The 22,663-nt window shown below is 45.8% G+C and overlaps 1 protein-coding gene across 5 annotated transcripts in view; it reads left to right on the top strand.

Annotated features, from left to right (window-relative positions):
- The window catches only part of LOC135378376 (uncharacterized), a 52,374-nt gene extending 31,878 nt beyond the window's left edge, over positions 1–20,496 (top strand). For 3 of the 5 annotated variants that reach the window (XM_064611414.1, XM_064611413.1, XM_064611415.1), the window contains exons 2-5: positions 12,548–12,666; positions 13,160–13,369; positions 16,880–16,978; positions 19,956–20,496. In XM_064611414.1, the coding sequence (XP_064467484.1) occupies positions 12,550–12,666; positions 13,160–13,369; positions 16,880–16,978; positions 19,956–20,384 (855 nt within the window). In that variant the 5' untranslated portion in view covers positions 12,548–12,549 and the 3' untranslated portion in view covers positions 20,385–20,496. Of the gene's footprint in view, positions 1–1,977; positions 2,296–5,442; positions 5,571–12,547; positions 12,667–13,159; positions 13,370–16,879; positions 16,979–19,955 lie in introns of those variants that run through there. The other 2 variants (XM_064611412.1, XM_064611411.1) reach the window with 2 other exon arrangements.
- Positions 20,497–22,663: the final 2,167 nt, after the last annotated feature.

The raw sequence follows: 22,663 nt of genomic DNA, 5'->3' as shown, positions 1-22,663 counted from the left end.
CTTTCTGCAACCACCGGCATGGCCCAGTGCGTAAAAGATGCCGCTCGTATGGTAGATCCAAGGTCGTGCTGTGGACTGGGGGGGTTCTAATCCTACCACCACCCGCTCTGCTGTCTGAGGTATTGCGTGGGTTTTCCGTCAGGCTTTCCAGACGAATGTCGGCTAAGGTCCTCCTGAAGTGGACCCAGGACGCACGCTACCCCCCTGTCCCCCACTCCTTCCTGCTGTCCTCTCTCTCCATCTATCAGCGTATAAACGCCGCTCATACCTACGGTTGCTTCGCGGCGCTAACACGGACTAAAAAAAGAGGAACTTTCTGAGGCAAAAAATTGTCGTTGTATAATAAGCGTAAATGTAATGTAAATAGGCGTAATTGGTGAGAATAATTCGACGCTTTGAAACTCTTCTGTGTTCCATGCGAGGGAGTGTCTGTGTAATGTAAATTAAAGCTGACCGTAAAACAGTAAAATAACATAAAGACCACGTGTTGTCAAAAGAGAGAGCGCGCTCGTGAATATATATATTAGCTCTGATGCAAAATCAGTTTCGATTGTGCACTTCATGGACACATGCCTAGATAGTCAAAGACGTCAAGCACACAAACATTATTAATAATAATTGGGTGTTTACGTCGCGAGACAACTGAGATCATGAGCGACGCCACAGCGGTCGGTCTGTGGATTGCTTTTGCCCACCTGAGGGTTCTTTAACGTGCGATGAAAGCTCATCACACGGCACCCCGTATTTAACGTCCCTCGCGGAAGACGGCGTGTCTAAGCAACTTGTACCCTGCCACCAAGTTGCTGGCGTCCTCGGCCGGGTTCGAACCCGCGAGCACACAAAAAGTGTAAGGCCGGTTTCACACTGCCGTATTTGTCGCCCGTTTTCTTCAAGAACAGAACCTGATGCGGACGAGCTCCGTAGGTTCCAACAGACCCGTTTTGGCTCCGTTAAAAACACTGCTGAGAAAACGTGGAATGAATCTAAATGCGATATTTCAAAAGCTAAGCTCAAAAGAAGAAAAAGAAAGTAAGGAAATATCTCTTACACCGAGTTTCTATGAACGTGCGCAAGATTGTAATTTCTCGTGACATTCTGTGTTGCACAAGTGATAAGAATGATAGTTAGAGTATCTTCGTTAATTGTTAAGCGAAGTGTTCGCATTATTCGCAGTGCAAGACGATTCATTTTTGAATACTATACGCATTTCTTTACCTTAACTGGGAAGCGGTTTGTGTCGTAAAAATCACACTGTACATATAAAAACCATGAAAACTAAGCGTAATGACTCAACGTTACCCTTACAAAAAAGGAAGAGAAGCTGTTAAGGGAGTCGAGTTTGTAACATTCAAACCCAACCTCTACTCTTTTAACAGCCTCCTTGTTTTTCTTTCTTTCTTTTTATTTTTTTTTTATATTTATTTTCTCGTACTCGCTTCATATTGCAGTGATGAGCGATCCTGTTTTTCTCGCACGAAACCATGTTCAAGACCCCCTCGAAATTGCAACGTTTTGAAAATCACATTTCCAATTCATTCCGCCCAGTTCATGTGACATGGACCAAAGTAGATCCAACAGGAAAGAAGATCCATGCGGCAAAAACTTCGATCCGTGCAAAGCTCCAAACGAGAACAAAAAGAGTCGTGCGGTACAAACGATCCAAACGATTCCGAATAACTATAATAATGGTTTACTGACAGCTCCAAACGAAGAAAAAATGATCCATGCGGTATAAGCATCCACGGGAAAAGACTATCTAAACGATTCAGGAAAACTATAATAATGGTTTACGGAACGCCACGTAACCATGATAAAGAACATTCACGTCCGTCGCCTGCCTCGTACCAAGACACAATGCGCCCCCGGATCATCCGACTCCCTTCCGCTCCCGTGAATCGCTGCACGGTCAGTCAAACGAAGGCACCAACAAGCGAGGAGGTTTGAGTACAAGATGATCATCGGCACACTCATCCCACAGAAGGAAGAGCGTCGGGCAGTGCCACTACAGAGAGCATCGGTCCTGTGCATCGGACCGGTTAGAGGTGCTTCCGACGGTCAAACTTCTGCAGCGGGTCTCCACGTCGGGACAGATTCAAGAGGTGGCCTACAACCGCGCGCTCTGGTTGTGGCCCGTCTGCTGGTGAAATGCGTTCTCGGCGGTAAATGCTGTTGTGTTGTGGGGCGTGCAAGGTGGCTCAGAGGTTCCACAGAAGGGTTAGGACGGTGGAAGAAGCACCTAACCACGTCGGATGGATCTTAATCCAGCACTCCAGAAGTTGCGGATATGGTTCATCGGTGAGTCTCGCTATCGGGCGCCCTTTGGACGCAAGCTCGCTTTATTCCAGCAGTGTCGTCTTTGTCGGTGTGCTTTTTTTGTTTTCCTCGCGACATAGTTATGAGTGTACACGAAAGAGACAAACAACTGAGTTCTCCAAGTAGTCTTATAATGCCATGCGACATCGAGGGCTATTTTGTACGCTCGAAACCTCCGTCTAGACGTAAAGAAATCTCACTTGTATATTTTTCACGCTCTCGATTTCTTTGAGTTTTTGAATCGTAATCCCTATCGAACACCGAAAATCCAGTGGCTGCATATCGTGTATCATTTTCTTAAGCGAGCGGACAAAGCCTTTCTAGGTCATTAACTTAAAAAAATTCGGAGTTGAGGAGATCCCCTGCATCAGCTGCGTGCAGCCTTTTCTTCGAATCATAAAAACGATGCGACCCATTTAAGACACCGTTTTTGGGCCTGTTGGTGCAACATTGAACCACGGTCTCTCAATACTGAGTGTTGAGAGTATTGAGAGACGGTGATTGAACTCACGTTAAACCCGCTAAAAAGGACGAACCACGTGGTGGTCCGTGTGTCGTCCTGTCCAACTTTATCGCTTTTAACATGATGTGATCCTTGCCTCATAGGGGCTTTCTCAACACCCCACCTTCGGAATCTGAATAACATACAGGACATTATCCAGGTGCGATGGATGTCACGCCCCCCCCCCCCCTTACAAGTGGAAACAGTATGCGTAAATTCCATCGTGCCTTCTCGCATGCAATTTGGGAAGTGTACATTCGACATTCAAGCTGTAGTAGAGGCCGTATTGCGCTGTTGAGTGGTGCCCCAGGTAGTCAAGTGGAACGTTTGTTTGCTATCCTTAGCTTCAGTATTTGCTCACCTCCAAGAACTTTCCTACTGTTTTTTTTTTTTTTTTGCACCATATTTCAAATTTTATTATCGCCATTTGTATCGGCTTCCGCGCACACAGCGTGTAAACAGCGTTTTGAGTTGCATCTCGGAAATCCCACACGCACGTAAGACGGCGTCCGACGTACAGAGTACAGATTCGTATCTTTGCGCTGTTCTGTTACTAAGCGATCCCAACACGCGGCATTTGTGGAATGTGTCGTGCGCTCATCAATATAGAAAAACGGAAGGACAAAGCATATCTCACAGTGCCTCAGCGAACATGTAGAAATATGACTGACCTAGAAGCTAATGCGAGCGAGGATAGGTGAGTGGAGCCTTAAAACTGATGCAGACGACAGGAGACAGAAGTCGAAGAATATTATGTCGTCATTACGACGTCACATGACGAGAAACCGTGTCCCATGTATGACGAGTCCTCGTTTTGCGATTCACGACTGGGAATATATTCAAATACGTAGAGCCTTCATGCCGCCAGTCAAGCCGATCTTAGCGTTTCCAGTGTGCTCTTTTTTAGCGGCATCATCTCACGAGTTCAGCCATGCGAGCATTTACCCGTTTCCCAACTGACGGGGCCTCCAAAGCCGGCTTTAAGGGCTACAACCTAGGAACAATGACATCGAGTGGTTCGTTTACTTCTTCGGGTTATCGATATCGCATAAACAAGCCACGATGTTTATTTCTGTTAGCTTGATCGCCAAAGAAAAAACACCGCGTTCAGGACGCAGTAAGTTAGGCTCGTGTATTTTCGAGTGCAGCAAAAGAGACTTTTCCGAAAGACGATCGTCTTCATTTAAATACTCAAATTAAGCACACACGATTTAGGATCACATGAAGAAGGGGCCATGCAACCAAAGCATTCCAAAGGTGCTTCCATTTGCCCACACCCCTTTGCCCTGTCATGCCAAGAAAAGGAGCCCTTAGAGTCATTGCTCATGACGAACAGGAATAATATACGACGCGACAAGCCAGGCTGGCACAGCAAACGTTGATACATCACTGCCAGCACCTGCACGTGTGCTTCCAACCTGTTCTGGGACGTTTCGGCTGAACTAAAGTGAATCAGCACCATGGTGCGAGAAAATGACGCACCCGCATCGCGCGATGACCTTCTTTGAGAATCCGAACTGGCCACCTCCGCAACGTATGTGTGTGTGTGATCGAGTGAGTGACCTTCGACGAGGTCCTCCCGTCATTTGGTCCACGTGGGCGTCTGCTTCACTTTCGCTTTCTTCGAAGACTGGTTTTGAAGCAGCAGTGCTTGGGCAAACTCGCAGATGGGGGGAGGCGCTGCCAGTCGGCACACGTGTGCGTGTCGTCCGTGGCCAAATGCAAACAGTGAGGGAGAACAAGAACCGATGAGGACGACTGAGGTGTTTCACCGCGCTGAGTATATGCCCTACCCCATTACATGTTGGATATGGCACGAGCGAGATGGAAATCAAATGGATAGAGAACATGCACACACACAGAGGGAGAGAACCCAATGGAGAAGGCGAGTTACAATCCAGCGTACCAGTTACTGTCCTGCACCGCGTACGACGCGACAACGAATATACTTGCACGTGTCTATACCCTGTCTTTTTCACTTGTAGGTTACACTTCCTTGAGCGTAAGGAGAAGACACGAAGGCAAGAGACGCTCCGTGTTTTCTCCTCACACTCACGGAAATGTTAGGTACAAGTTCATTACACCCGCTCGCTTGCCTCCCCCTTATTTCTTCGTTCAATCTTTATCACCTCCGCTACTCCATTCTCTCCATCAATTTCTTCATTAATTTATCTCTAAAACTATCAGCTTCAGCTGCCATGAGCAGCTACTCTAGCGGAACCGCCATCTCCACCTGCTTCACTTTTGCACCAACGAATTAAATTTCTGTTACGACTTTTTGACCACATTTCCATATAGGCGCGATCAGAATACAACTAGATCAATTGTTCGCGTGCTGTTCAATTTATCGTACCGGCACGTGACAGGTTCCTACAGAATGTACAGGTTGATTTACACGCTAGAACGCGCACGGTTTGTTACGTCTCGATGACGAAAGGCAGTGTTACACGGATCTCGGTGACAGAAGAACTAAACTTGTCAGCACAATGAGGAAACGTGACGCTCGCCTTTCCTTGAGAAAGGGATGTAGCTTTTTAGGGCGCAAATGTTTTTGTCTTCATCACGAGGGAAGCGATGTGTAATGAAGGATCCGTGGCGGTAGTCTGTCAGGCTCTCTGAGGACGTCAACACGTTGTTCTTCGGACGCAAACAGCGAAATACAAAATGCGAACCTTCGTGACCACGACGACTGGCGCGAAATGGAATGCAGCGGTGGCTGTCATCAAATCTATGGTATTAGACTTCATATGGAGGGGTGCGTATAGATGTTCTTTCCATTTGCTTCATTTTCGTTCACTGCTACGATTCCAAGAGCGGCCAAGGTGAAAACTGTGTTAGTAGAAGTGGCCGCGATTTTTTTTTTTTTTCGCTCTACGTAACTTGTAAGGAACTTTAGGTTTCTGGGGAGGAGTGCAAGATTGAATAAAGAGTAAATTTAGGAACTTTTCAGTGATGCTGTGTTACCTGTGATCTTTTTACGTACCTGTTGTTGTTACACTCGTTCTTATATTGGAGTTGGAATAACCGTTCGCGCAAAACGATATAAAATGTGATACTAACACTCGATGTCGGAACGAATTGAAGCGGGTGAGATGGAAAGGCAAAAATTAGTCCTAGATTATACGAGACTCGTAGTTACAGTCGTCCCACTTGTGCTGTGTTTTGACTTGTTGCTTGCTTGTTTCCGACGAAGCTACGCGCACCAACATTTGCGTCTCGGAAGAGTTCCGTTTACTGTCCAATAGGGGCGTTGCAACTATATCAAATAGGAACTTCTAGCTTGAAAACTAATATGTGTCCCATTCAGTGCGGTGTGCAGTAGAGTAGAACATTGGGTGTGTAAATACAAACAACAGTGGGTAGCGATATCAGGACCCGGCAACAAGTTGCTGCTATGGTTGTCTTACGCCTATACCTGTTTTCCGGGGAAGATAGGGTCAGAGCTGGAAAGGGTATTTCGTATTATCTTTCTTTTTATTTCACATACATATATAATTGGTTCTCTCACGGGATGCATTAGCTCAATGCAAGGATAAATGAGGACGCGCTGTGACTGCCATTTTTAGGACATTCTCTGTTTCTAGCGAGGCGACAGAAGGCGTGATCTTTGTTCGCGCTTTTGGTATGTCTGTCTTTAACTGTGCAGAAGTAGGTACTGCGCCAGCTATTAGAGCATTACATTATGTAGGGCCTGTTTTTTATTATTATTAAAGGGGCACTGAAGTGCAATAATTTCTCCTCGCAGAATGTAAGCTGCCGTTACCTTGACACGAACACACAAGAAGGAACGGCATTCATCGGTTGTGCCGTTTGTGATTTATGATCGATAGAAAAAAATAAAAATAAAACGCAATTGACGCTTTGCTCTCCCTCGCTCTCAAGAAGCGGAACAATGCGAAGAGGCCTCAGATTGGTCTCCTCAAACGATCTACCGCGATGACTGGACAAATCGTTTGAGAAGACCAATGAGATTCCGCTCCGCACACTCTAAGGAAACAAGGAGTGAAACCGGGAGTAATTGCAGCTGCTAGTCCCCGAGATTGCAATTACTCCTCATTTTAGTCCCATATCCCTGAAATTTACTCCCCACCCTATTGAAAAATACTTCCGAAAATCTTACAAAAGAAATCTCTCAGACCGCTGAAGGAATTTCTATGAGGTTATGAGACTAAATCTTACAAAATTTCTCTCAGAGTTTCTTACAGGGATCCTGTAGGATTCCAGAGAGGCTTTCCTACAGGATTTCTTACAGGCAGTGGCAATGCAGCTTTCTTACAGGGTGGCCTGTGAGGCTTTCTCACTTTCCTGAATTTATTGGCTGGGCCACAAATGTTCTGCAACATTCCTTACAGTGGCGGCATGCGACTTACTCTGAATACTTCTCAGCAAGTAAGTCTGGAATCCTGGGATTTTTTATGTGGCAGTGCAGCTTTCTTAGGGTGTTTCTTGCAGGGTGGCCCATTACCCTTTCTCACAGGATTTCTTACAGGCCTCGAGGCCCGGCTCGAGGCGTAGGCTTTCTTGCGTAAAAGTACCATCCAACTTTCTCGAGACGAGAATGGGTTACGACCACGAACTCGGATCCAATGCGTTAATTCCCGCTGCGTGCTGCTTCTTACGAGTTTAACCTATAAGAAACAGCATTTCAAAAAGCACGGTTACAACAACATGTGTGTGCGTGAGAGATAGGCATAGAAATATGTAACATACCTTTTGCACAAAGCACAGTTGCTATAACCATCTCACTGCATTCTACCTTCCGATCCACAGAATACCTGCGAACAGGGGTAAAGACGCATAAAGAATGGGAATGCATAGCACGGACGATTATATACCTCACGCACACGTGCTATATACCTCAAAAGAGACGAAAGTCCTGAATGCCAGGCGATATTTGCTTGAGATGCGTAGCTGCGTTCATGCGCTCCCTCGTTTCAAAGCAGACTAACTAACTTGCTGGCAGTTGGAATAAACGCCTCGAGTAATGTACGATGGAATGTCATAACAGGTTATGTAATTAATAGTTTCAATAGGAACAACAAAGCGGAGCAACCATGACACTTCTACCTAAGAGGGATTATTCACCAACATAAGAAATCGCACGAACTACTTTCCAACACGGACGACATATCACTCTCTGCGGCCCGTCAGTTCTTGCTTCATGTTCATCCGACAGGGAAAAATATCCTTCAAAATTTCTCTTGATACTGAAGAGAAGTTCGTGAGAAAGTCAACCCTGTATGAATCACGCTGTTTTCTCATAGAAATCACAAGGCCAGACCCTGAATTATCCCACAGGATATTTTCTCATTGGTGTGCCTGTGAGGATATGTATACGAATCTGCATCCTCTGTAGGAAGACGCTTCTGTAAGAAATTCTGAGAGAATGCTATGTTTCTATGAGATTTTCTGAAGTATTTTTGAATAGGGCAGGACTACAAATAGTCACTGAACTTCGCAAATCGTCTCCTGAATGTAACAGTCTACGTTTTCTTTTCTTTGTTCCGTGTTTGATTCCGTGCCCTATGCCGTAGTGCTAGCGCCGCGAAGCAATGGTGGCTATGAGCAGCATACAGATGTGGACAGATGGAGAGAAGACAGCAGGAAAGAGTCGGGGACAGGGGGGGTTAATACGCGTCCTGGGCCGACTTTAGGGGGCACTGTGCCGACGTTCGTCTGGAAAGCCTTCGGAAAACCCAAGGAAAACCTCAGACAGCACAGCCGGTGTAGGATGTACAGTCTATGTAAATGTGCGCTCTTCGCGAATTTGATGGAATATAAGACTGTATAACTTGGCCAACTTAGCAATCATCCGCCAACACAGAGGAAGAAATAGCCCGCGGTTCTTCCACGTGAAATTGTGCCCTATGCATGTCGCAAGAATTCATATCACTCGACATATACTGTACCACGACTGACGGTTTAATTCAAAGTATTTCCATTCATGCACACGAATTATGTACCTGGGACTCTTAGAGCAGAGTGTGAAATGCAGTCTCCACTCTGTGACATTCATTTACTCCTGAAAAGGACTAAGTTTTGTGGCAGTGCACTCAGAAGGGCTGAAATTACTCCTTTTTGCTTAGAGTGCAGAAGAAGGAGGAAGGCGTAAATTGGCGTTTCCTTTCGCTCATAAATCACGGACGACGTAACCGGTGAATCCCGTTCCTTTTGTGGTGTTGTCAAGGTAACGGAATCTCTTATTCCGCGAGAAGAAATATATCCACTTTATTGTCCCTTTAAGCTATGGCTTACGATAATGCAGTCCTTACCTGCCTGCCAGATCTACAGCGGCGAAAAATGATTGAAGCGTAACCTTTGTCAAGAGCAGAAAGTCACTCGATCGCTTATTTCGCGGTTATCTTGCGATCGCATTACGGGAACCCCCCCAAGCAGCACAATGTACTGAAAGTCGAGTGCAATGGGGGTGGCCGGTATGTGTCTTATCAATGTTCTTTAGTTTCACGAGTGTGTTCAAGGCCTTCCACCTACCCGTCCACCCCTATTGCACTCGACTTTCAGCGGATTGTGCTGCTTGGGCCTGTCTCTAGTAAGTGCGTGATAATGCAATCAAAAGATAGACGAAAGTGCGAAGCCGCTATCACGATATCGGGTCGCGGATTAGTGAGCTCAAGCTGCGTTGTGCGCCTTTCCAATGCTAAGTTAGAAACTATATTTGACTCTCGGTAGGTCCGACAAAAACACAAAGACAAATGGCGCACCGCATTTGCCTAATTATAATGCGTACCTTGAAGACTTCGCGAAATTTGATAAGTGAATATTCGATTAATAACGTGCACCAGCACTGCCTGTAGCACGTGTTGTTGTATTACATCACTGCTTTACATATAGATGGTTCTTAGTGCATGCCATCATGCCTTCGAACTTCAGCTCGCCTTTCCCCCCACTTGTGGCGACGGGCTTTCAACTCCCCGGTATTGGGCGCTCAAAATGTCCTACGAAATGTTTGGTCCAGTTCTCCTACGATAATAGCATTGAAAAGAGCGCATACATATACACACACAAAAAAAAAGTTTCCCGCTTGCTGCCGTATCACTGACAATACTTTCTGACGGTACGTACGAAGTGTGTTGTGAAGCCATCACGCTCGCAGCAGCTCCAGCAAGGTCAGACGTGCGCCGTTTTACCGCTACGGGCGGTTATTACCTTGCAGCGCCATTCTTAAACCTTACCCCCAAAGCCACAATGAAAAGATTTCGGTCAAGAGATTGTGTTGGCCCACGTTTTGGCTACGATAATCATGAGGTCTCTCTTTCGGAAAAGGGCATCCGACCGTTAGATGATTCCCAGGGCACGAAACGCTTTTGTTGTGCCGCTATGAAGTTCATTTTGAGACACACGAGTGCCACAGAAAATAGTAGTTGGGTTGGACAGGAAGCTACGCTTCATTCTCATCTACTGCTACATGATCGTTATTTTTGAAACTGACGGTGGGGCGCTGTTGGCTCGCGTTACGATATACGATGATCGCTGGGTACAACGTTCTCTGCAACCCCATTTCCAGGAAGTATTCCTTCGATATTTTGTGAGGGGGATAATCTCCAAGTCGCGCACCACGTACGAAGTGCATTTTTTAAATATATATATACAGGGTGTCTTTTTCATACAGTTTTTTTCATAAAAAACTATAAGGGCTATAGACAACCTGTTTTCACTTCTATCATTTCTGCGCCGGCGGACGTTCTTGACCATCTGTTGCTCAACCGTCGAATGACTAATTACCTAAAATCCTTAATTTTTTTTAATTTAAAGGCTACGAAGTTGTCCCAATGATGACATCTGTTCCCTTCAATCACCTGATATCGTAGCCGTTTTCAGAACAAAAATCCGTTCAATCAATCGTCCGCAAAAAATTCCTGAAGGAACATCTTTTTTTCTTTATTTTGTTCATTGCGCATCTTCGGAGACCCGTCTTTCCTTCACCCCAATGTGAGAGGGTGAAAGAGCACACTGTCGCCTCTTGCGTCCTGGAAAGAGATTATAATCTCTTTCCATGACGCAAGAGGCGATATTATAAATAGGGAGTGACCTTTTCGGGTTAAATGCCTTTCTCAGATTCGAGGGGTAAAAATCGGGCACTATTTTTAAATCTGTAATTCGGGGAGAAATCGTGCGATAATTGTGCCTTCGGGTGTTATCGGGTGTTTTTGTTTCTCCTCTTGTCTATTAAGTCATTTCCTAATCTCTCTTTTCTGTTTTTCTTTTCTTGTTTTTTTGCGGGATCGTGACCTTCCCGCGGTAATCCCCGAAGGCATAGACAGTGTTTACACATGGCTGTACTGCTGGGAACGTAAGTGACCCACTCTTACATGTGTTACACGTGGCGACCTTTGTTCGTCTTCAGTGGAAACGTCACTTGAGGATTTTATAGTGACTGGAATTCGGGGAGAAATCGGGTTTAACCCGAATTGGTCGGAGGTCAATTCAGGGAGGAATAACCGGGCGGAATCGGGTTGAACCCGAAAAAGTCACTCCCTAATTATAAAAGAGACGATTTTATAAAAGAAAACAGAAAATGCAACCCAAGATAAGGCCAGTGCCGAGAGCGTCACCCGATACATTTGTTCTTGTTTTGTTTCCGCAAGCTAAAGCTAATCTTCTTCGACGCATGAGGCGGTACTGTGCTCCTTCACCCTCTCACATTGGAGGTGAAGGAAAGACGCGTCTCCGAAGATGCGCAATGAACAAAATAAAGAAAAAAAAGGTGTTCCTTCACGAATCTTTTGCGGATTTATCGAACTGATTTTCGTTGTGAAAACGGCTACGACATCAGGTGACCGAAGGGAGCAGATGTTCTCATTGGGACAACTTCGTAGCTTTTATAATTAAAAAGTTAATTAACGGTTTTTAGGTAATCAGTCATTCGACGGTTGAGCAACAGATGGCCAAGAATGTCCGCCGGCCGAGAGATGATAGAAGTGAAAAGAGGATGTCTATAGCCCATATAGTTTTTTAAATTAAAAATTTGTATCGAAAAAAAAAAGACACCCTGTATCTAAGGAGTGACTATCGGAAGGGTGCAATTTCTGAATTTTCTCAGTTGATCTGTGAAACGGCTATGTTGCAGTGTCGTGGTATGTGATGATGGCTGTGGATGGATTCAAGAAACTACCGACGTAGCTAAGAACCGCGTCACAGCTATTTGCCGAGTGAAGCCCTTTTCTAAGAGATAACTATATTATCTACAAATGAAATACGTTATCGGTGACATACGGGGCAATATTGAAGCTATTTTTATAGCAACTTTGCATGATTCTAATCATGTGCGTGATGACCTGACTACTAAACACACCTGAAACTAAACTGAACTAAAACACCTGAAACTGCCTGAAACTAAAACACACACACACACACATTCTAAAAAGGCCCCGCACAGAGCAGACGTTAAACATTGCTCTGTGGGTACTGGAATTTCCCCCTTTGCCGCTAGGGACACTATGAGGTCGCCTTCCCTCATGAAGTATTCTAGGATTATCTATGCTTTATGTTTCGTCGTGTCAACACTGCACATGACGGATGTTCTAAATTTGTGGGAGCTTCAGAGCGAGATATCTAAACGCCTGTCTCAGCGATATCCCGGGGAAAATGGGACGATACGCCGCCATCCGTATACACACGGTTGCGCTGCTATCTCGCGTCTTGCACAAGCATCAATTCCTACCCGAATATCCGAAAGTTGAAAATTTGTGTTCTTTGCCTTTCTGTTTATAGACATGAGTACCGATGGGGACAGTTATAGGGACGATGAGAGACACAGCATCGCGTCGTCGGCCAAGCAGCACACTAACTACATCAAGTCCAGGAACGGGGTCTTGGCAATCATCGAAATCGTATGTGTCACCCCATGTGTCCCTTTTTCAACTTCACTTTCTCATGCATCCAAACTATATCGCACGATTAAATTAGTAAATAATATGCCTCGGAATGCCTATACGACAATTGCACACTTAACGAAAGCATGCGACGACTGTTTCGTTCGCCTAGTACTTGTTCTTATGCAGATTAATCTTTCAGTGTAGAAAGGTACCTATTCAGAAAAGGTCTGAGGTTACCCCAGAAATCCTGAGGATCTGCTGGGGTAACCCCAAGGCGTCCCGGGTTACCCTAAGGCGTCCTGGGGATACCCTAAGAAACCATGTGGTTAACCGAAACCCAGGGTCTAGGGTTACCCCAGGACCTAGGGTTACCCCAAACGTCCCATAATACCTTAAGACCTCATGCTCTGGGGTAACCCCACGAACAAATTTCCAATAGGCTCGTCGTTTCTCTTTTTTGTTGTGTCGCTACAGTGTGTACAGTTTGGATAATATGTTCTCTTGGCAGGTGTTCAACCTAGCGGCATTCATTAGTGTGGAAGCTGTGGCGGAATGCAGAGGAGACTTCGCATGCGCTCCGCCGGCGTGCGTTAACACGTACCGTTTCTTCGCATTCGTCAGCTTCACCTCTTTTCTCTTCACCGGCGCCATCTTCATAGCTAGGTTCCTGGGTGTCGCAAACAGGATACCCATCCGAGAAGCATACCACAAATTCACGGTACGTATAGGCCACGCTATACGCTGACACACTAAAGAGAAGAGAGCGTAATACCCCTGTCACGCGGATAGTCTTCAATGACGATTGATACCAATGGCCATTGAACGTGAGCGTAGCGCCACCAACCGTGTTAAGTGTCAACCTGTCGTGCAGCACTGGATCCAATGCTCTTTGAGAAATTAAGGAGTTTTAGGAAATTGTAAGCGCCCTCCGATTCAGACTCCGAATCGCTGTCAGTCAATCAGATATAAGCAACATGATGTCAGCCACCCCAAAGGAATCAGGCGATTGACTTATCACGTTTTCGAAAACGTTATCGCGTGAAACTTTAACCTTTTCCCTAAAACTCCCTATTGACACGTTACACACTTGTACCCCTGTTACACAGGCAGCTTCAACGACCGTTGAAACCAACTGCCTTGAAAAACGCATGTAGCGCCACAAGCCAACAAGAGTGTATCGTGTCAACCTGTCAAGCAGCATTGGATTCAATACCCTTCTAGAAGTTGACACATTACACGCTTGCTGGCGAGCGTTTTTCAAGGCAGTTGGTTTCAACGGTCGTTGAAGACTGCCCGTGTAAAGAGGTACTGGTGGTGCATGTTCAACGGGCGTTCGTTTCAATGATAAGACTGTCCTCGGGACAGGGTCATAAGTAGACCACTGATAACGTGGCTTCCGAAGTATCGTGCACGTTGTCATTAGCGAGTTTTGTGTACATCGGAAGGTACTCGCGATCACGTGTCCGAAAATGTGATAAGCCAATCGCCTGATATCTTCGAAGGGGTTGACATCACGTCTCTGATCTGTGATACAGCTTCCTTTATCGTATCGTTTTCGTAGAATGCTTCCGATGCACAAAAACACAGGGAGCTTTAGGAAATCGTAAGCGCCCTCGGATTCCGACTCCGTATCGGTGTCAGTCAATCAGATGTCAGCAACGTGATGTCACCGACTCCAAAGGATTCAGGCAATTGGCTTATCACGTTTTCGGAAACGTTATCGTGAAACTAAAACTCGCTTCCGGTATGTACGATAACTCCACGATAATACCCCGGACACACGGGCACGTAAGGACTCCATTCCATTAGGAGTCCTTTACAGCTGCAAAGGACACTTTCGCGAAAGGAGTTTATTTCACACAGGGAGTCCGACACACGGCAGGAGCGAACTCCTTTCGGAGTTTCGTTTGAAAAATATACCCAAAGATATAAAAGACAGGTAGTTAGATAACACTAACAGTAAATATAACAATACGACCAATAAATTCAAAATACGTACTGCAACTGCAATATCTGCACGCTTACTTGAAAAATGAAAACACGGTCTAGCCGTCGTTCCAGGGTATTGTCGTGGTACCGCCCTTCGTTCGGGGCTATACGCCAAACGCCGATCTGGAGGAGATAGCCGACCTCCTTTCCGCTTCGTAAAAGAGTGCCGTGTGTGAGCCAGACTTGTGCCCGTTACTTGAAAAAAGTAATTGATTACCGTTACCAATTACTCGACTCCAAATGTAATTGAGTAACGAGTAAAAAAGTAACGCGTTACTCGGGTCGTTACTCTGCGTTCACACAAATTATACCCGTCTTTGTGTGCCTCAGAAAAAAAAAAAAAAGAAGAAGAAGAAGTTCAACAGCGGAACAGCTAAAATAACACGAAAAACAAAAACGCGTAGGACAGGTAGATCTCTACGTCTACTGTATTTATCGCCCGGGAAGACGTTGACCCGATTATGGAAGACCATGGCCTGGAACTTCCCCATGACCACGTGCCCACGACTCACTAAACCTCCAAAGCTTCAGGTACCAGTACCACCACACTGGTGTAGGAAGAGATTAGGGAGAGACCTGAAATTCCAGAACGTTATTACAGTGACCTGCGCTTGCGACAACAAAGGTCGACGGCACGAGGGGCTTCACTTGGGCCAGAACATCTGAAAGATAAGTTAATCTCTGCCGGAAAAGTAATCAGTTACTGAGTAATCGATTACTTCAAAAAGTAATTGATTACTCGAAAAATTACTTTCACAGTAAAGTAACTGATTACTCAAAAAATTACTCCAAAAAGTAATTGATTACTCGAAAAATTACTTTCACAGTAAAGTAACTGATTACTCGAAAAATTACTCAAAAAAGTAATTGATTACAAGTAACGCAATTACAAGTAACGCGTTACGCACAAGTCTGCGTGTGTCACGTCACGCAACGCCTTCACGCTATAGGTGCCCTTTGTGTAAAGGAGTTCAAACGTGCCCGTGTGTCAGGGGTATTAGTAGACCGTTGATAACACGGCTTCCAAAGTACCGTACCAAACAGATAAGGTTCTGAGTCATGCACGCTGCCATTGGATACGATAACTTCACATAGTCGACAATCTACTAGCACTCTCCATTGAACCAATACGCCTGCTGGTGAAAGTCTGTGCTAGTTGATGTCGATTCCAAATTGCACAATGGAGCGCAACGAAACATTCTTTGATCTATTGTTTTATTCACTTATCTCACTTGTTCTATTCTTGTATTTTTCAATAGACTATGATTATATCATGTACTGATATGTCTATACTATGCTGGTATAACGTGCTGCTCGCAGTTGTACTTTGGCTTTTCCTGCATTTTTTTGTTTTTGTTTAATGTAGTGCTCAGCGTTCAATGTAGTACTTGGTACCCCATCTTTTCAGCCCGTTATGTGATACTGCTTGGCAGAGTCATTAACCTAAATAAATAAATAAAAGACGACGACTCAAGAAGAACACACACTAGCGCTAGTGTGTGTTGTTGTTCCGTCCTCGTCTTTTGTTGGCTTTCACAGTAGATATTTGTAAGCGATGCCCGGTGGTGGTGCTTATGAAAGAGCTCGCCGTTGTCGGTCGCACAGAGGTGGACAACGTCACGACTGACGCTCTGAGCGGAATGTGCGTGTCTGGGTCGACTCCTAGGGAACTGTGCCGACATATGTCTGACAGCGTCTGAGGAAAACCCAGGAAAACCCCCAGACGGTACAGCCGGCACCGGGAATCGAACCCGAGTACCTCACAGTCTCGACATGATATGGCCAGCACGCTAACCACTCAGCTACGCGAGCTGGTGAAGCGATACCCTCATGCAGTCAAGTACTATTGCACCGTAGCTTAGTCAACGCCACGTAACTACAACTCCAACGCAACGTACAACTCAACGTAGATGGCTATTAAATGACCTTGGCTAAGTGCGTCTTTCTTCTTCCTCGCTTTCTTCTTATTCCACACAATAGTGAGTTTCAGTGCATCGTACGCTATCGCCTTTGCGTACGTATGGGATAGCGTTGGTGTTTCTACGCACGCTCAAACAATAAAGAGAGCTTCGCGCAATGCGCAGAACCACTACCTAACGTACGCAAAGGCGTTACCGTACGATGCGCTAAAACTCTCTATTCCCTCAGTGAAATGTCCCACTTTCTTCGTCTATAGCTTTCAAAAATAACGCTTCGTTACCAGACTCTAATGTATAGGAGCCTTGTGTTTTCTTACCAGGAGTGCTCCTACCTGGCGCTGACTGTGTTATTCTACTTCATCGGCAATGTCTTCATGATTGCCCTGCATGGAAACCGGATTGGCTACCAATGCGCTGCCGTAAGTCTCCCTTGATGCAGAAGTTTGTCAGCAAAATATATCATAAGATAAAATAGCATGCGTGCGCAGGCAAGGCGGGTGGACAAGATCCACGAGCCTGAGCTTCGTTACGTCAATATAGTCGTTGTGCCCAAGCTCAGGCTTCGTCGTCGTGGCTTTGCCAGCAATCATTGCCACTTGTCATCAGAGAAAGGCACGCTATCGGAACAGAGAAAGTCAGCAGGATGCGCTTCCGGCCGATGTCTTCCTGCGGAACATCCGCTTGCTCCTAGTTCAAAACACGGATTACTGTATAAGTAGTAATTTTCGCGAAACATTCGAAACAGTGACAGAAAAATATGAGAAAGAAATATGTAAGAAATAAGGCCCAAGACGCTGAGGTAACTTCTATATGTGGTTTATTGCACTATTACGCTGCATTGCTTCATAAAGTGCCCAGTTCTTCTCCGTTGCAAGTGGAGATGGTAGTCCAGCCATCATGAATCTCGCGCGAATGTTCGCTTCTCGTGATTCCAGTTCCTTGTAAGCCTGGATCATCCAGCCAGCGTATATGTGTTTAAGCACGCTGCCACGCAGATCGGCCTTTGTAAAAGTTAGAAAATCACTATCGTGTGTCAATCGTACCTGTTCCGTGTACCAGATTACCAGCCGAGTAAGGATCCCTTAATCTCTGTCTGAGTTAGAAGGACTCTAAAGGAAGACAAACGGAACGGGTTACTGAACAGTTGTGATGCCTTTTGTTAAATTCTTCCCGAAAGTTCAATACGGTGAAATATTTTCACGCCAATATATGTTGGCGTGGCCATTTATGTAGTCCCTGAAAGGGACGCGACCTTCGGTCCTACTTTTCTTTCAATAGGAGGCAGCGAACAAGTGCCCATTCGTGGAACCCAGCCCTCCCCTTCCGATTTGTTTCGGTTTCAGTCTGTCTGCCAACGTAATGATGACGTTTCTCGGGTAGAGGTCTATAAAGCAGTGCACGTATTTGGTATTGTAATTCCAAATTCTCACGTTCTTGCTTCAGTCGTCTAGGTGGCCTACAATGTTCATGTAGTGTATATGTCCATAAGCGGTACATCCGATTCCACGAAAAATACTAGTTCCCCAGAAAAAAAAAATCACCATTCTGCATCAAATTTCTAGATAATTATAGCAGACCCCAAACCACGGTATCTAATTGAAATTAAATGCCGGAGACATGTCCTTGTGCTTGGCAACATGATGGGATAACTGTAAATAGGCGCGGGTCGTACCCAACCATGAGGTCTCCCCGGAGCGGGGCCTACAGTGCCTAGTATGCAGGAGCGGGGCCTACAGTGGTTGCCTTGCCGGCCATCTTCTCAGCACAAAGACAAATATCGCGTTACGGACACTCCCTCCTAATATTTCTATAGCTTCGCGCTGCTTGCGTCCTGACTGACAGCCAATGTTGTGTAGCTCTTAAAAGAGTATTTGAACTCAAACAACAACTGGATTCACATCTGGAATTCCTGTACGTGCAGAGCGACATCAGGTTATACCTAGGGTTCTGGGTTTTCGTATTTATCCGAAAAAATCCGAAAAACGTACTCCGGTAAAATTTTAAGCAATTCGGATTAATTCGACAAACTCCGCTTGGCAGATGTTTCCCCTGATAACCGAGTTATTGTTATTGACCTCCTTTTGTATCCTGGGTTTCTTCTGACCTCGGACAGCGGCCCCACGGCAACATAATAATGGTTTCCGTGACCTACCGTTTTCTTTGGCGGTCATCTCGACCACTTGAGGATTCACCGCCCGGCCGGTTTTCCCCCAGTCTGTTTCTCGATTTCTTTCTCCGACATGTTACCTAAGCACTAAAATAAGCATCGAACAGAGGTCATACGGAGTGGTCTCTTTGAAAGGGCAACTAGTTGCAGAGCTGACGACAATATGGGACGCAAGCGAAAGCTGCCCTGCGACTACGTCAAGGAGTACCCTGATTTCGAGGAGTTCACATCGTCCCGCGATCGCAATGCCGAGGTTGTCATATGTAAGTACTGTCGCATAACAGTGAGCACTGCACATGGAAAGGGTACATTTGGAATTGCGGAACACCTCAGCGTACGTCACAGGATATGTGTTGTTAAGCTTGTGTCTCTTTAGTGTTGAAGCAATAAATGTGAGAACTGCGTTTTCGCTGCGCAACTGTGCGTGCGTCATCAAGTTTTCTCCGAATTTCGGATATTAACTGAGCTGTAAACCATACACTCCGAAAAACTCCGCTTTTTAAAAAAAACAATAAACTCCGAAAAACATCCTCCGGTAACGCCCAGAAATAAACTCCGAAAACCCGGAACCCTAAACTTATACCGTATACATACGGTGCTGATGAACATCACGGGAGTCACCCTGTCAGTGGTTTATCCAGGATTTCGTCCTTGGGGGGTTGGGTTCCGCAATGGGGTGTCTTTTTTGACAAAATATTGCGCAATCTCACAAAATTTTACGGGGGCTCCTGCAGATTTTGGGGTGTGTTAGGTGGTGTAGGGGGGTCTGGATAAATCACTGCACCCTGTAAAGTGTAATAATATGAAGCAACTGGAATGCGTCTCTAATGCTGCGCTGAGCGTAGCGGAATGCGCTTTCCTCGATGTAGCTACAAAATGAGCTTTTCAGCGGTTAGTCTCCCGTTTCACATCCTGTTTGCAGAAGTCATTATAACGTACGTATAAGGCATGAAAGCATAGGCGTTGAATGTGACACTTGATTCCACTTGATTCTGCATTTACGTTACGTGAATACACGCTGATGCAAAGCAGGTTTACGGTAGGGTACGTAGTGATACGTCGGTTGTAATAGCCAGACAATGTTCAGCCCGCTACCAGGCTTTCTTCCAAAATTTCGGATAAGCATGGCGCAGCATAAGCTTACAATGTCAGCGCAAGTTTGGTAAATGTTGCGTGATTTCATGTGGCGTACGTATTTTTCTTTCCCTAACTCTGCTTCTGTACGCCAGGTATTCGGCGTTGTAGCCATGGCAACCTACAGCATCCAACTCGCCATGTACTTGGGTGAAAACAGATTATTGGACATCATCCCATTCTGTAGGAGGCCAGGCCACAGCGCCGACAGCGGAGTATCGTCGGGCCAAGTAAACTTCGGCAACAGCGAGAAGTCGTGGCAACTGCCACCAAGCATAGTGGTGGATTCTGTGGCCACGCCGGACTCCCCCGAGTGTCTGGGACCAGTCATCTTGAAACAGAGAAAGGATTCCATAGACGAACCTGCACCTGTGCACAAGGAACAGCAGTCCAATGGACACACGGCAGCGTCAGAAAAGTCCGACAGTTCGAGTAGCGAGGACAGCAGCGACGAAGATTTCCACAGGGTAGATCTGGATGACCTCCAGGGACGAATTCGGAAGCACAGTGAGGTGCCCACGTGAACATGTGGAAGGCGTCTTATTTGTTCGGACTTAATGACTGTGATATACTGAACGCGTGTCTCTGCTCTCGCGATTTATCTGTACTTTTATTGAATATATAAGGATGATCTCATCTGTGTTCTAGAAATGAACGGGGGAAAACAAACGGCTTGCCAGAAGGTGATGCCCTCTGCTTGCGTCCATGCATGTTCGGAAGGCGCCATGATGTTTGTTCTGCGTATTCGGTGTCTTTCTCTGCGGAGTTGCCAAGTAGCTGAGTAAAAGGATCGGAGTACTATACGTACCTATATACGTTTTGGGTATCTTGCGGAAAATATTAGATACATTTTCATGCGCGTACTTTGTATCGAACTAGCTAATTGTTTCAGTAACTTGTGTCCTCTTTTACTTTTTTGTTATATATACTTTAAAAAAAGATGATCACCTACAATCTGCGTCAACGCGTCAACAGGCGATGCAGCGGAAAGCTCTGCGGAGTTATTATCGAATGCAATGTAATCCGCGCAGACCGCTTCCTGAGAGGCAAACTGGGTTCGAATCACGGCACCGGCTCTGCTCTCTGCGTGTTTTCCCTGGGTTTTCCTCGGACGCTGTATGGCAACTGTCGGCACAGTTTCCTGTGAAGTTGGCCCAGTACGCACTGTTCCCATGAGCAACATGCTGCCGTATCAACAGACCGGACTTGTGTGACCTTTGATAATAATAATAATTCTGGGCTTTACGTCGCGAGACAACGGTAACCTCAAGTGACTTTTGAGAGTAACTTGGAATTTCACAAATATATTTCAAAGTCAGTTTCAGTATTCCGCTTAAGGGGGTGCAACACCCTCCGCGTTTCGTCAGTTCCTCCCGGTAGATGGAGCACAAGAGGATCTAATTGATAACCTAGCGTTCACTGCGGAGGCTCCTGGTATACTACGGCGGCAGACGGTTACATGTGACATTACGCGGCTGATCCACCATATCAGCGGAAGGGATTACAAGGCACTCTTTTCCTCTTGCTTTGTTGTTTTACCTTCGCCCTCTAGATCACCTTGAGAACAGCGTCCGCGTGTTATCTGTTATTTGTGCGTGTGATAGCAGACGGATCCACAATTTCATTCAACAGAACCTCACGAACACGTCAAATGTTTCCGCCACTCCTTGTCGAACCGTGGAGAAAAAAAGAAGAAAGAACAGTAACTGACTGCGCAGACCCTCTACATGAATTTGAGAAACAGTCACTGACCTATTGAGAAAGCAATGGAGTGGTATGGCTTGCGGATGCCCCAATGAATTCATTAATAAATTCATGGCAAGCTCACATGTGCTTTTGTGTATTCGGAATCGTCGGTCTCGGAATCATTTCGTGAACAGGAAAATTACTGAACCATCGTCAGCCCCGGATCATCAGTGCACTGTCCTCAAAATGATTGTGGACTGTTCTATGATATCACTGGCACATCTAAAACTATATTCTGGGTTTAGTGTGATCTGTAAAGACGAGCCAAGTTGTGTAGTCGGCAGTGGGGTCTTACATGGCGTTCATTCTCAGCTTTGAGGGCATCTGATCACCTGAACAGTGATTGGTGTCTCCGTATAATTGACAGTACTGTTGTCGACTCAGTTACGCCAACGCCACACTTTCGACACTCATATTTGTACACAAAGTATAAAAAGACGGGAATGAAGCTGCATATGACAGCGGCGGCAGTTATCTTCACGAGCACAGTGCCAGCGGTACAGTGATTGTAGTGCATCGTACAGCTTGCAGGGCGTCGGGCACGAGGTTGCTGGTCGCCATCGGTGGGCAGCAAGGGCAGGCAATAACAACCGGACAACTTGACAGCCACATGCTTTTGTAACGAGGTACCATGCATCAACAATTGTGCACTGGTTGTGCACGCGAACTCAGTGCACGAATTGTGACCAATGGGACGCGGACGCTGACCACCAGCCATCGTGCTTGCAACAAGGCCCTCCGTTCCCTCACCTGGAGAAGGGCGACTTGGCGTACGCGAAGTTCTCTACCAAGTTCTACACCAATATTTTAACTGTAAGCCAAACTGTAAGCCGAACTGTTCGCCGCCAGATGTTTTAGTACAGAGAATGCAGAACATCGACATTTTAGAACTGCCAACAGAAGAACTGTCAACTGCCCTGTAGTATTTTGCCCCAAGAAAAGAAAACTAAGCGTCCATGTGAACGCTGTGTTATTTCACTGAAACTCACGTATCCCTCATACAGCGTGTACAAGTCCACAACGACAGTTCAAGACAATATAACGTTTGAGTGCTGCC

Source organism: Ornithodoros turicata, chromosome 1, assembly GCF_037126465.1.
Source record: "Ornithodoros turicata isolate Travis chromosome 1, ASM3712646v1, whole genome shotgun sequence".
Classification (NCBI taxonomy): domain Eukaryota; kingdom Metazoa; phylum Arthropoda; class Arachnida; order Ixodida; family Argasidae; genus Ornithodoros; species Ornithodoros turicata.
Note: the sequence above shows the minus strand (reverse complement) of the source record. Positions and strands in the feature narration are given on the sequence as shown.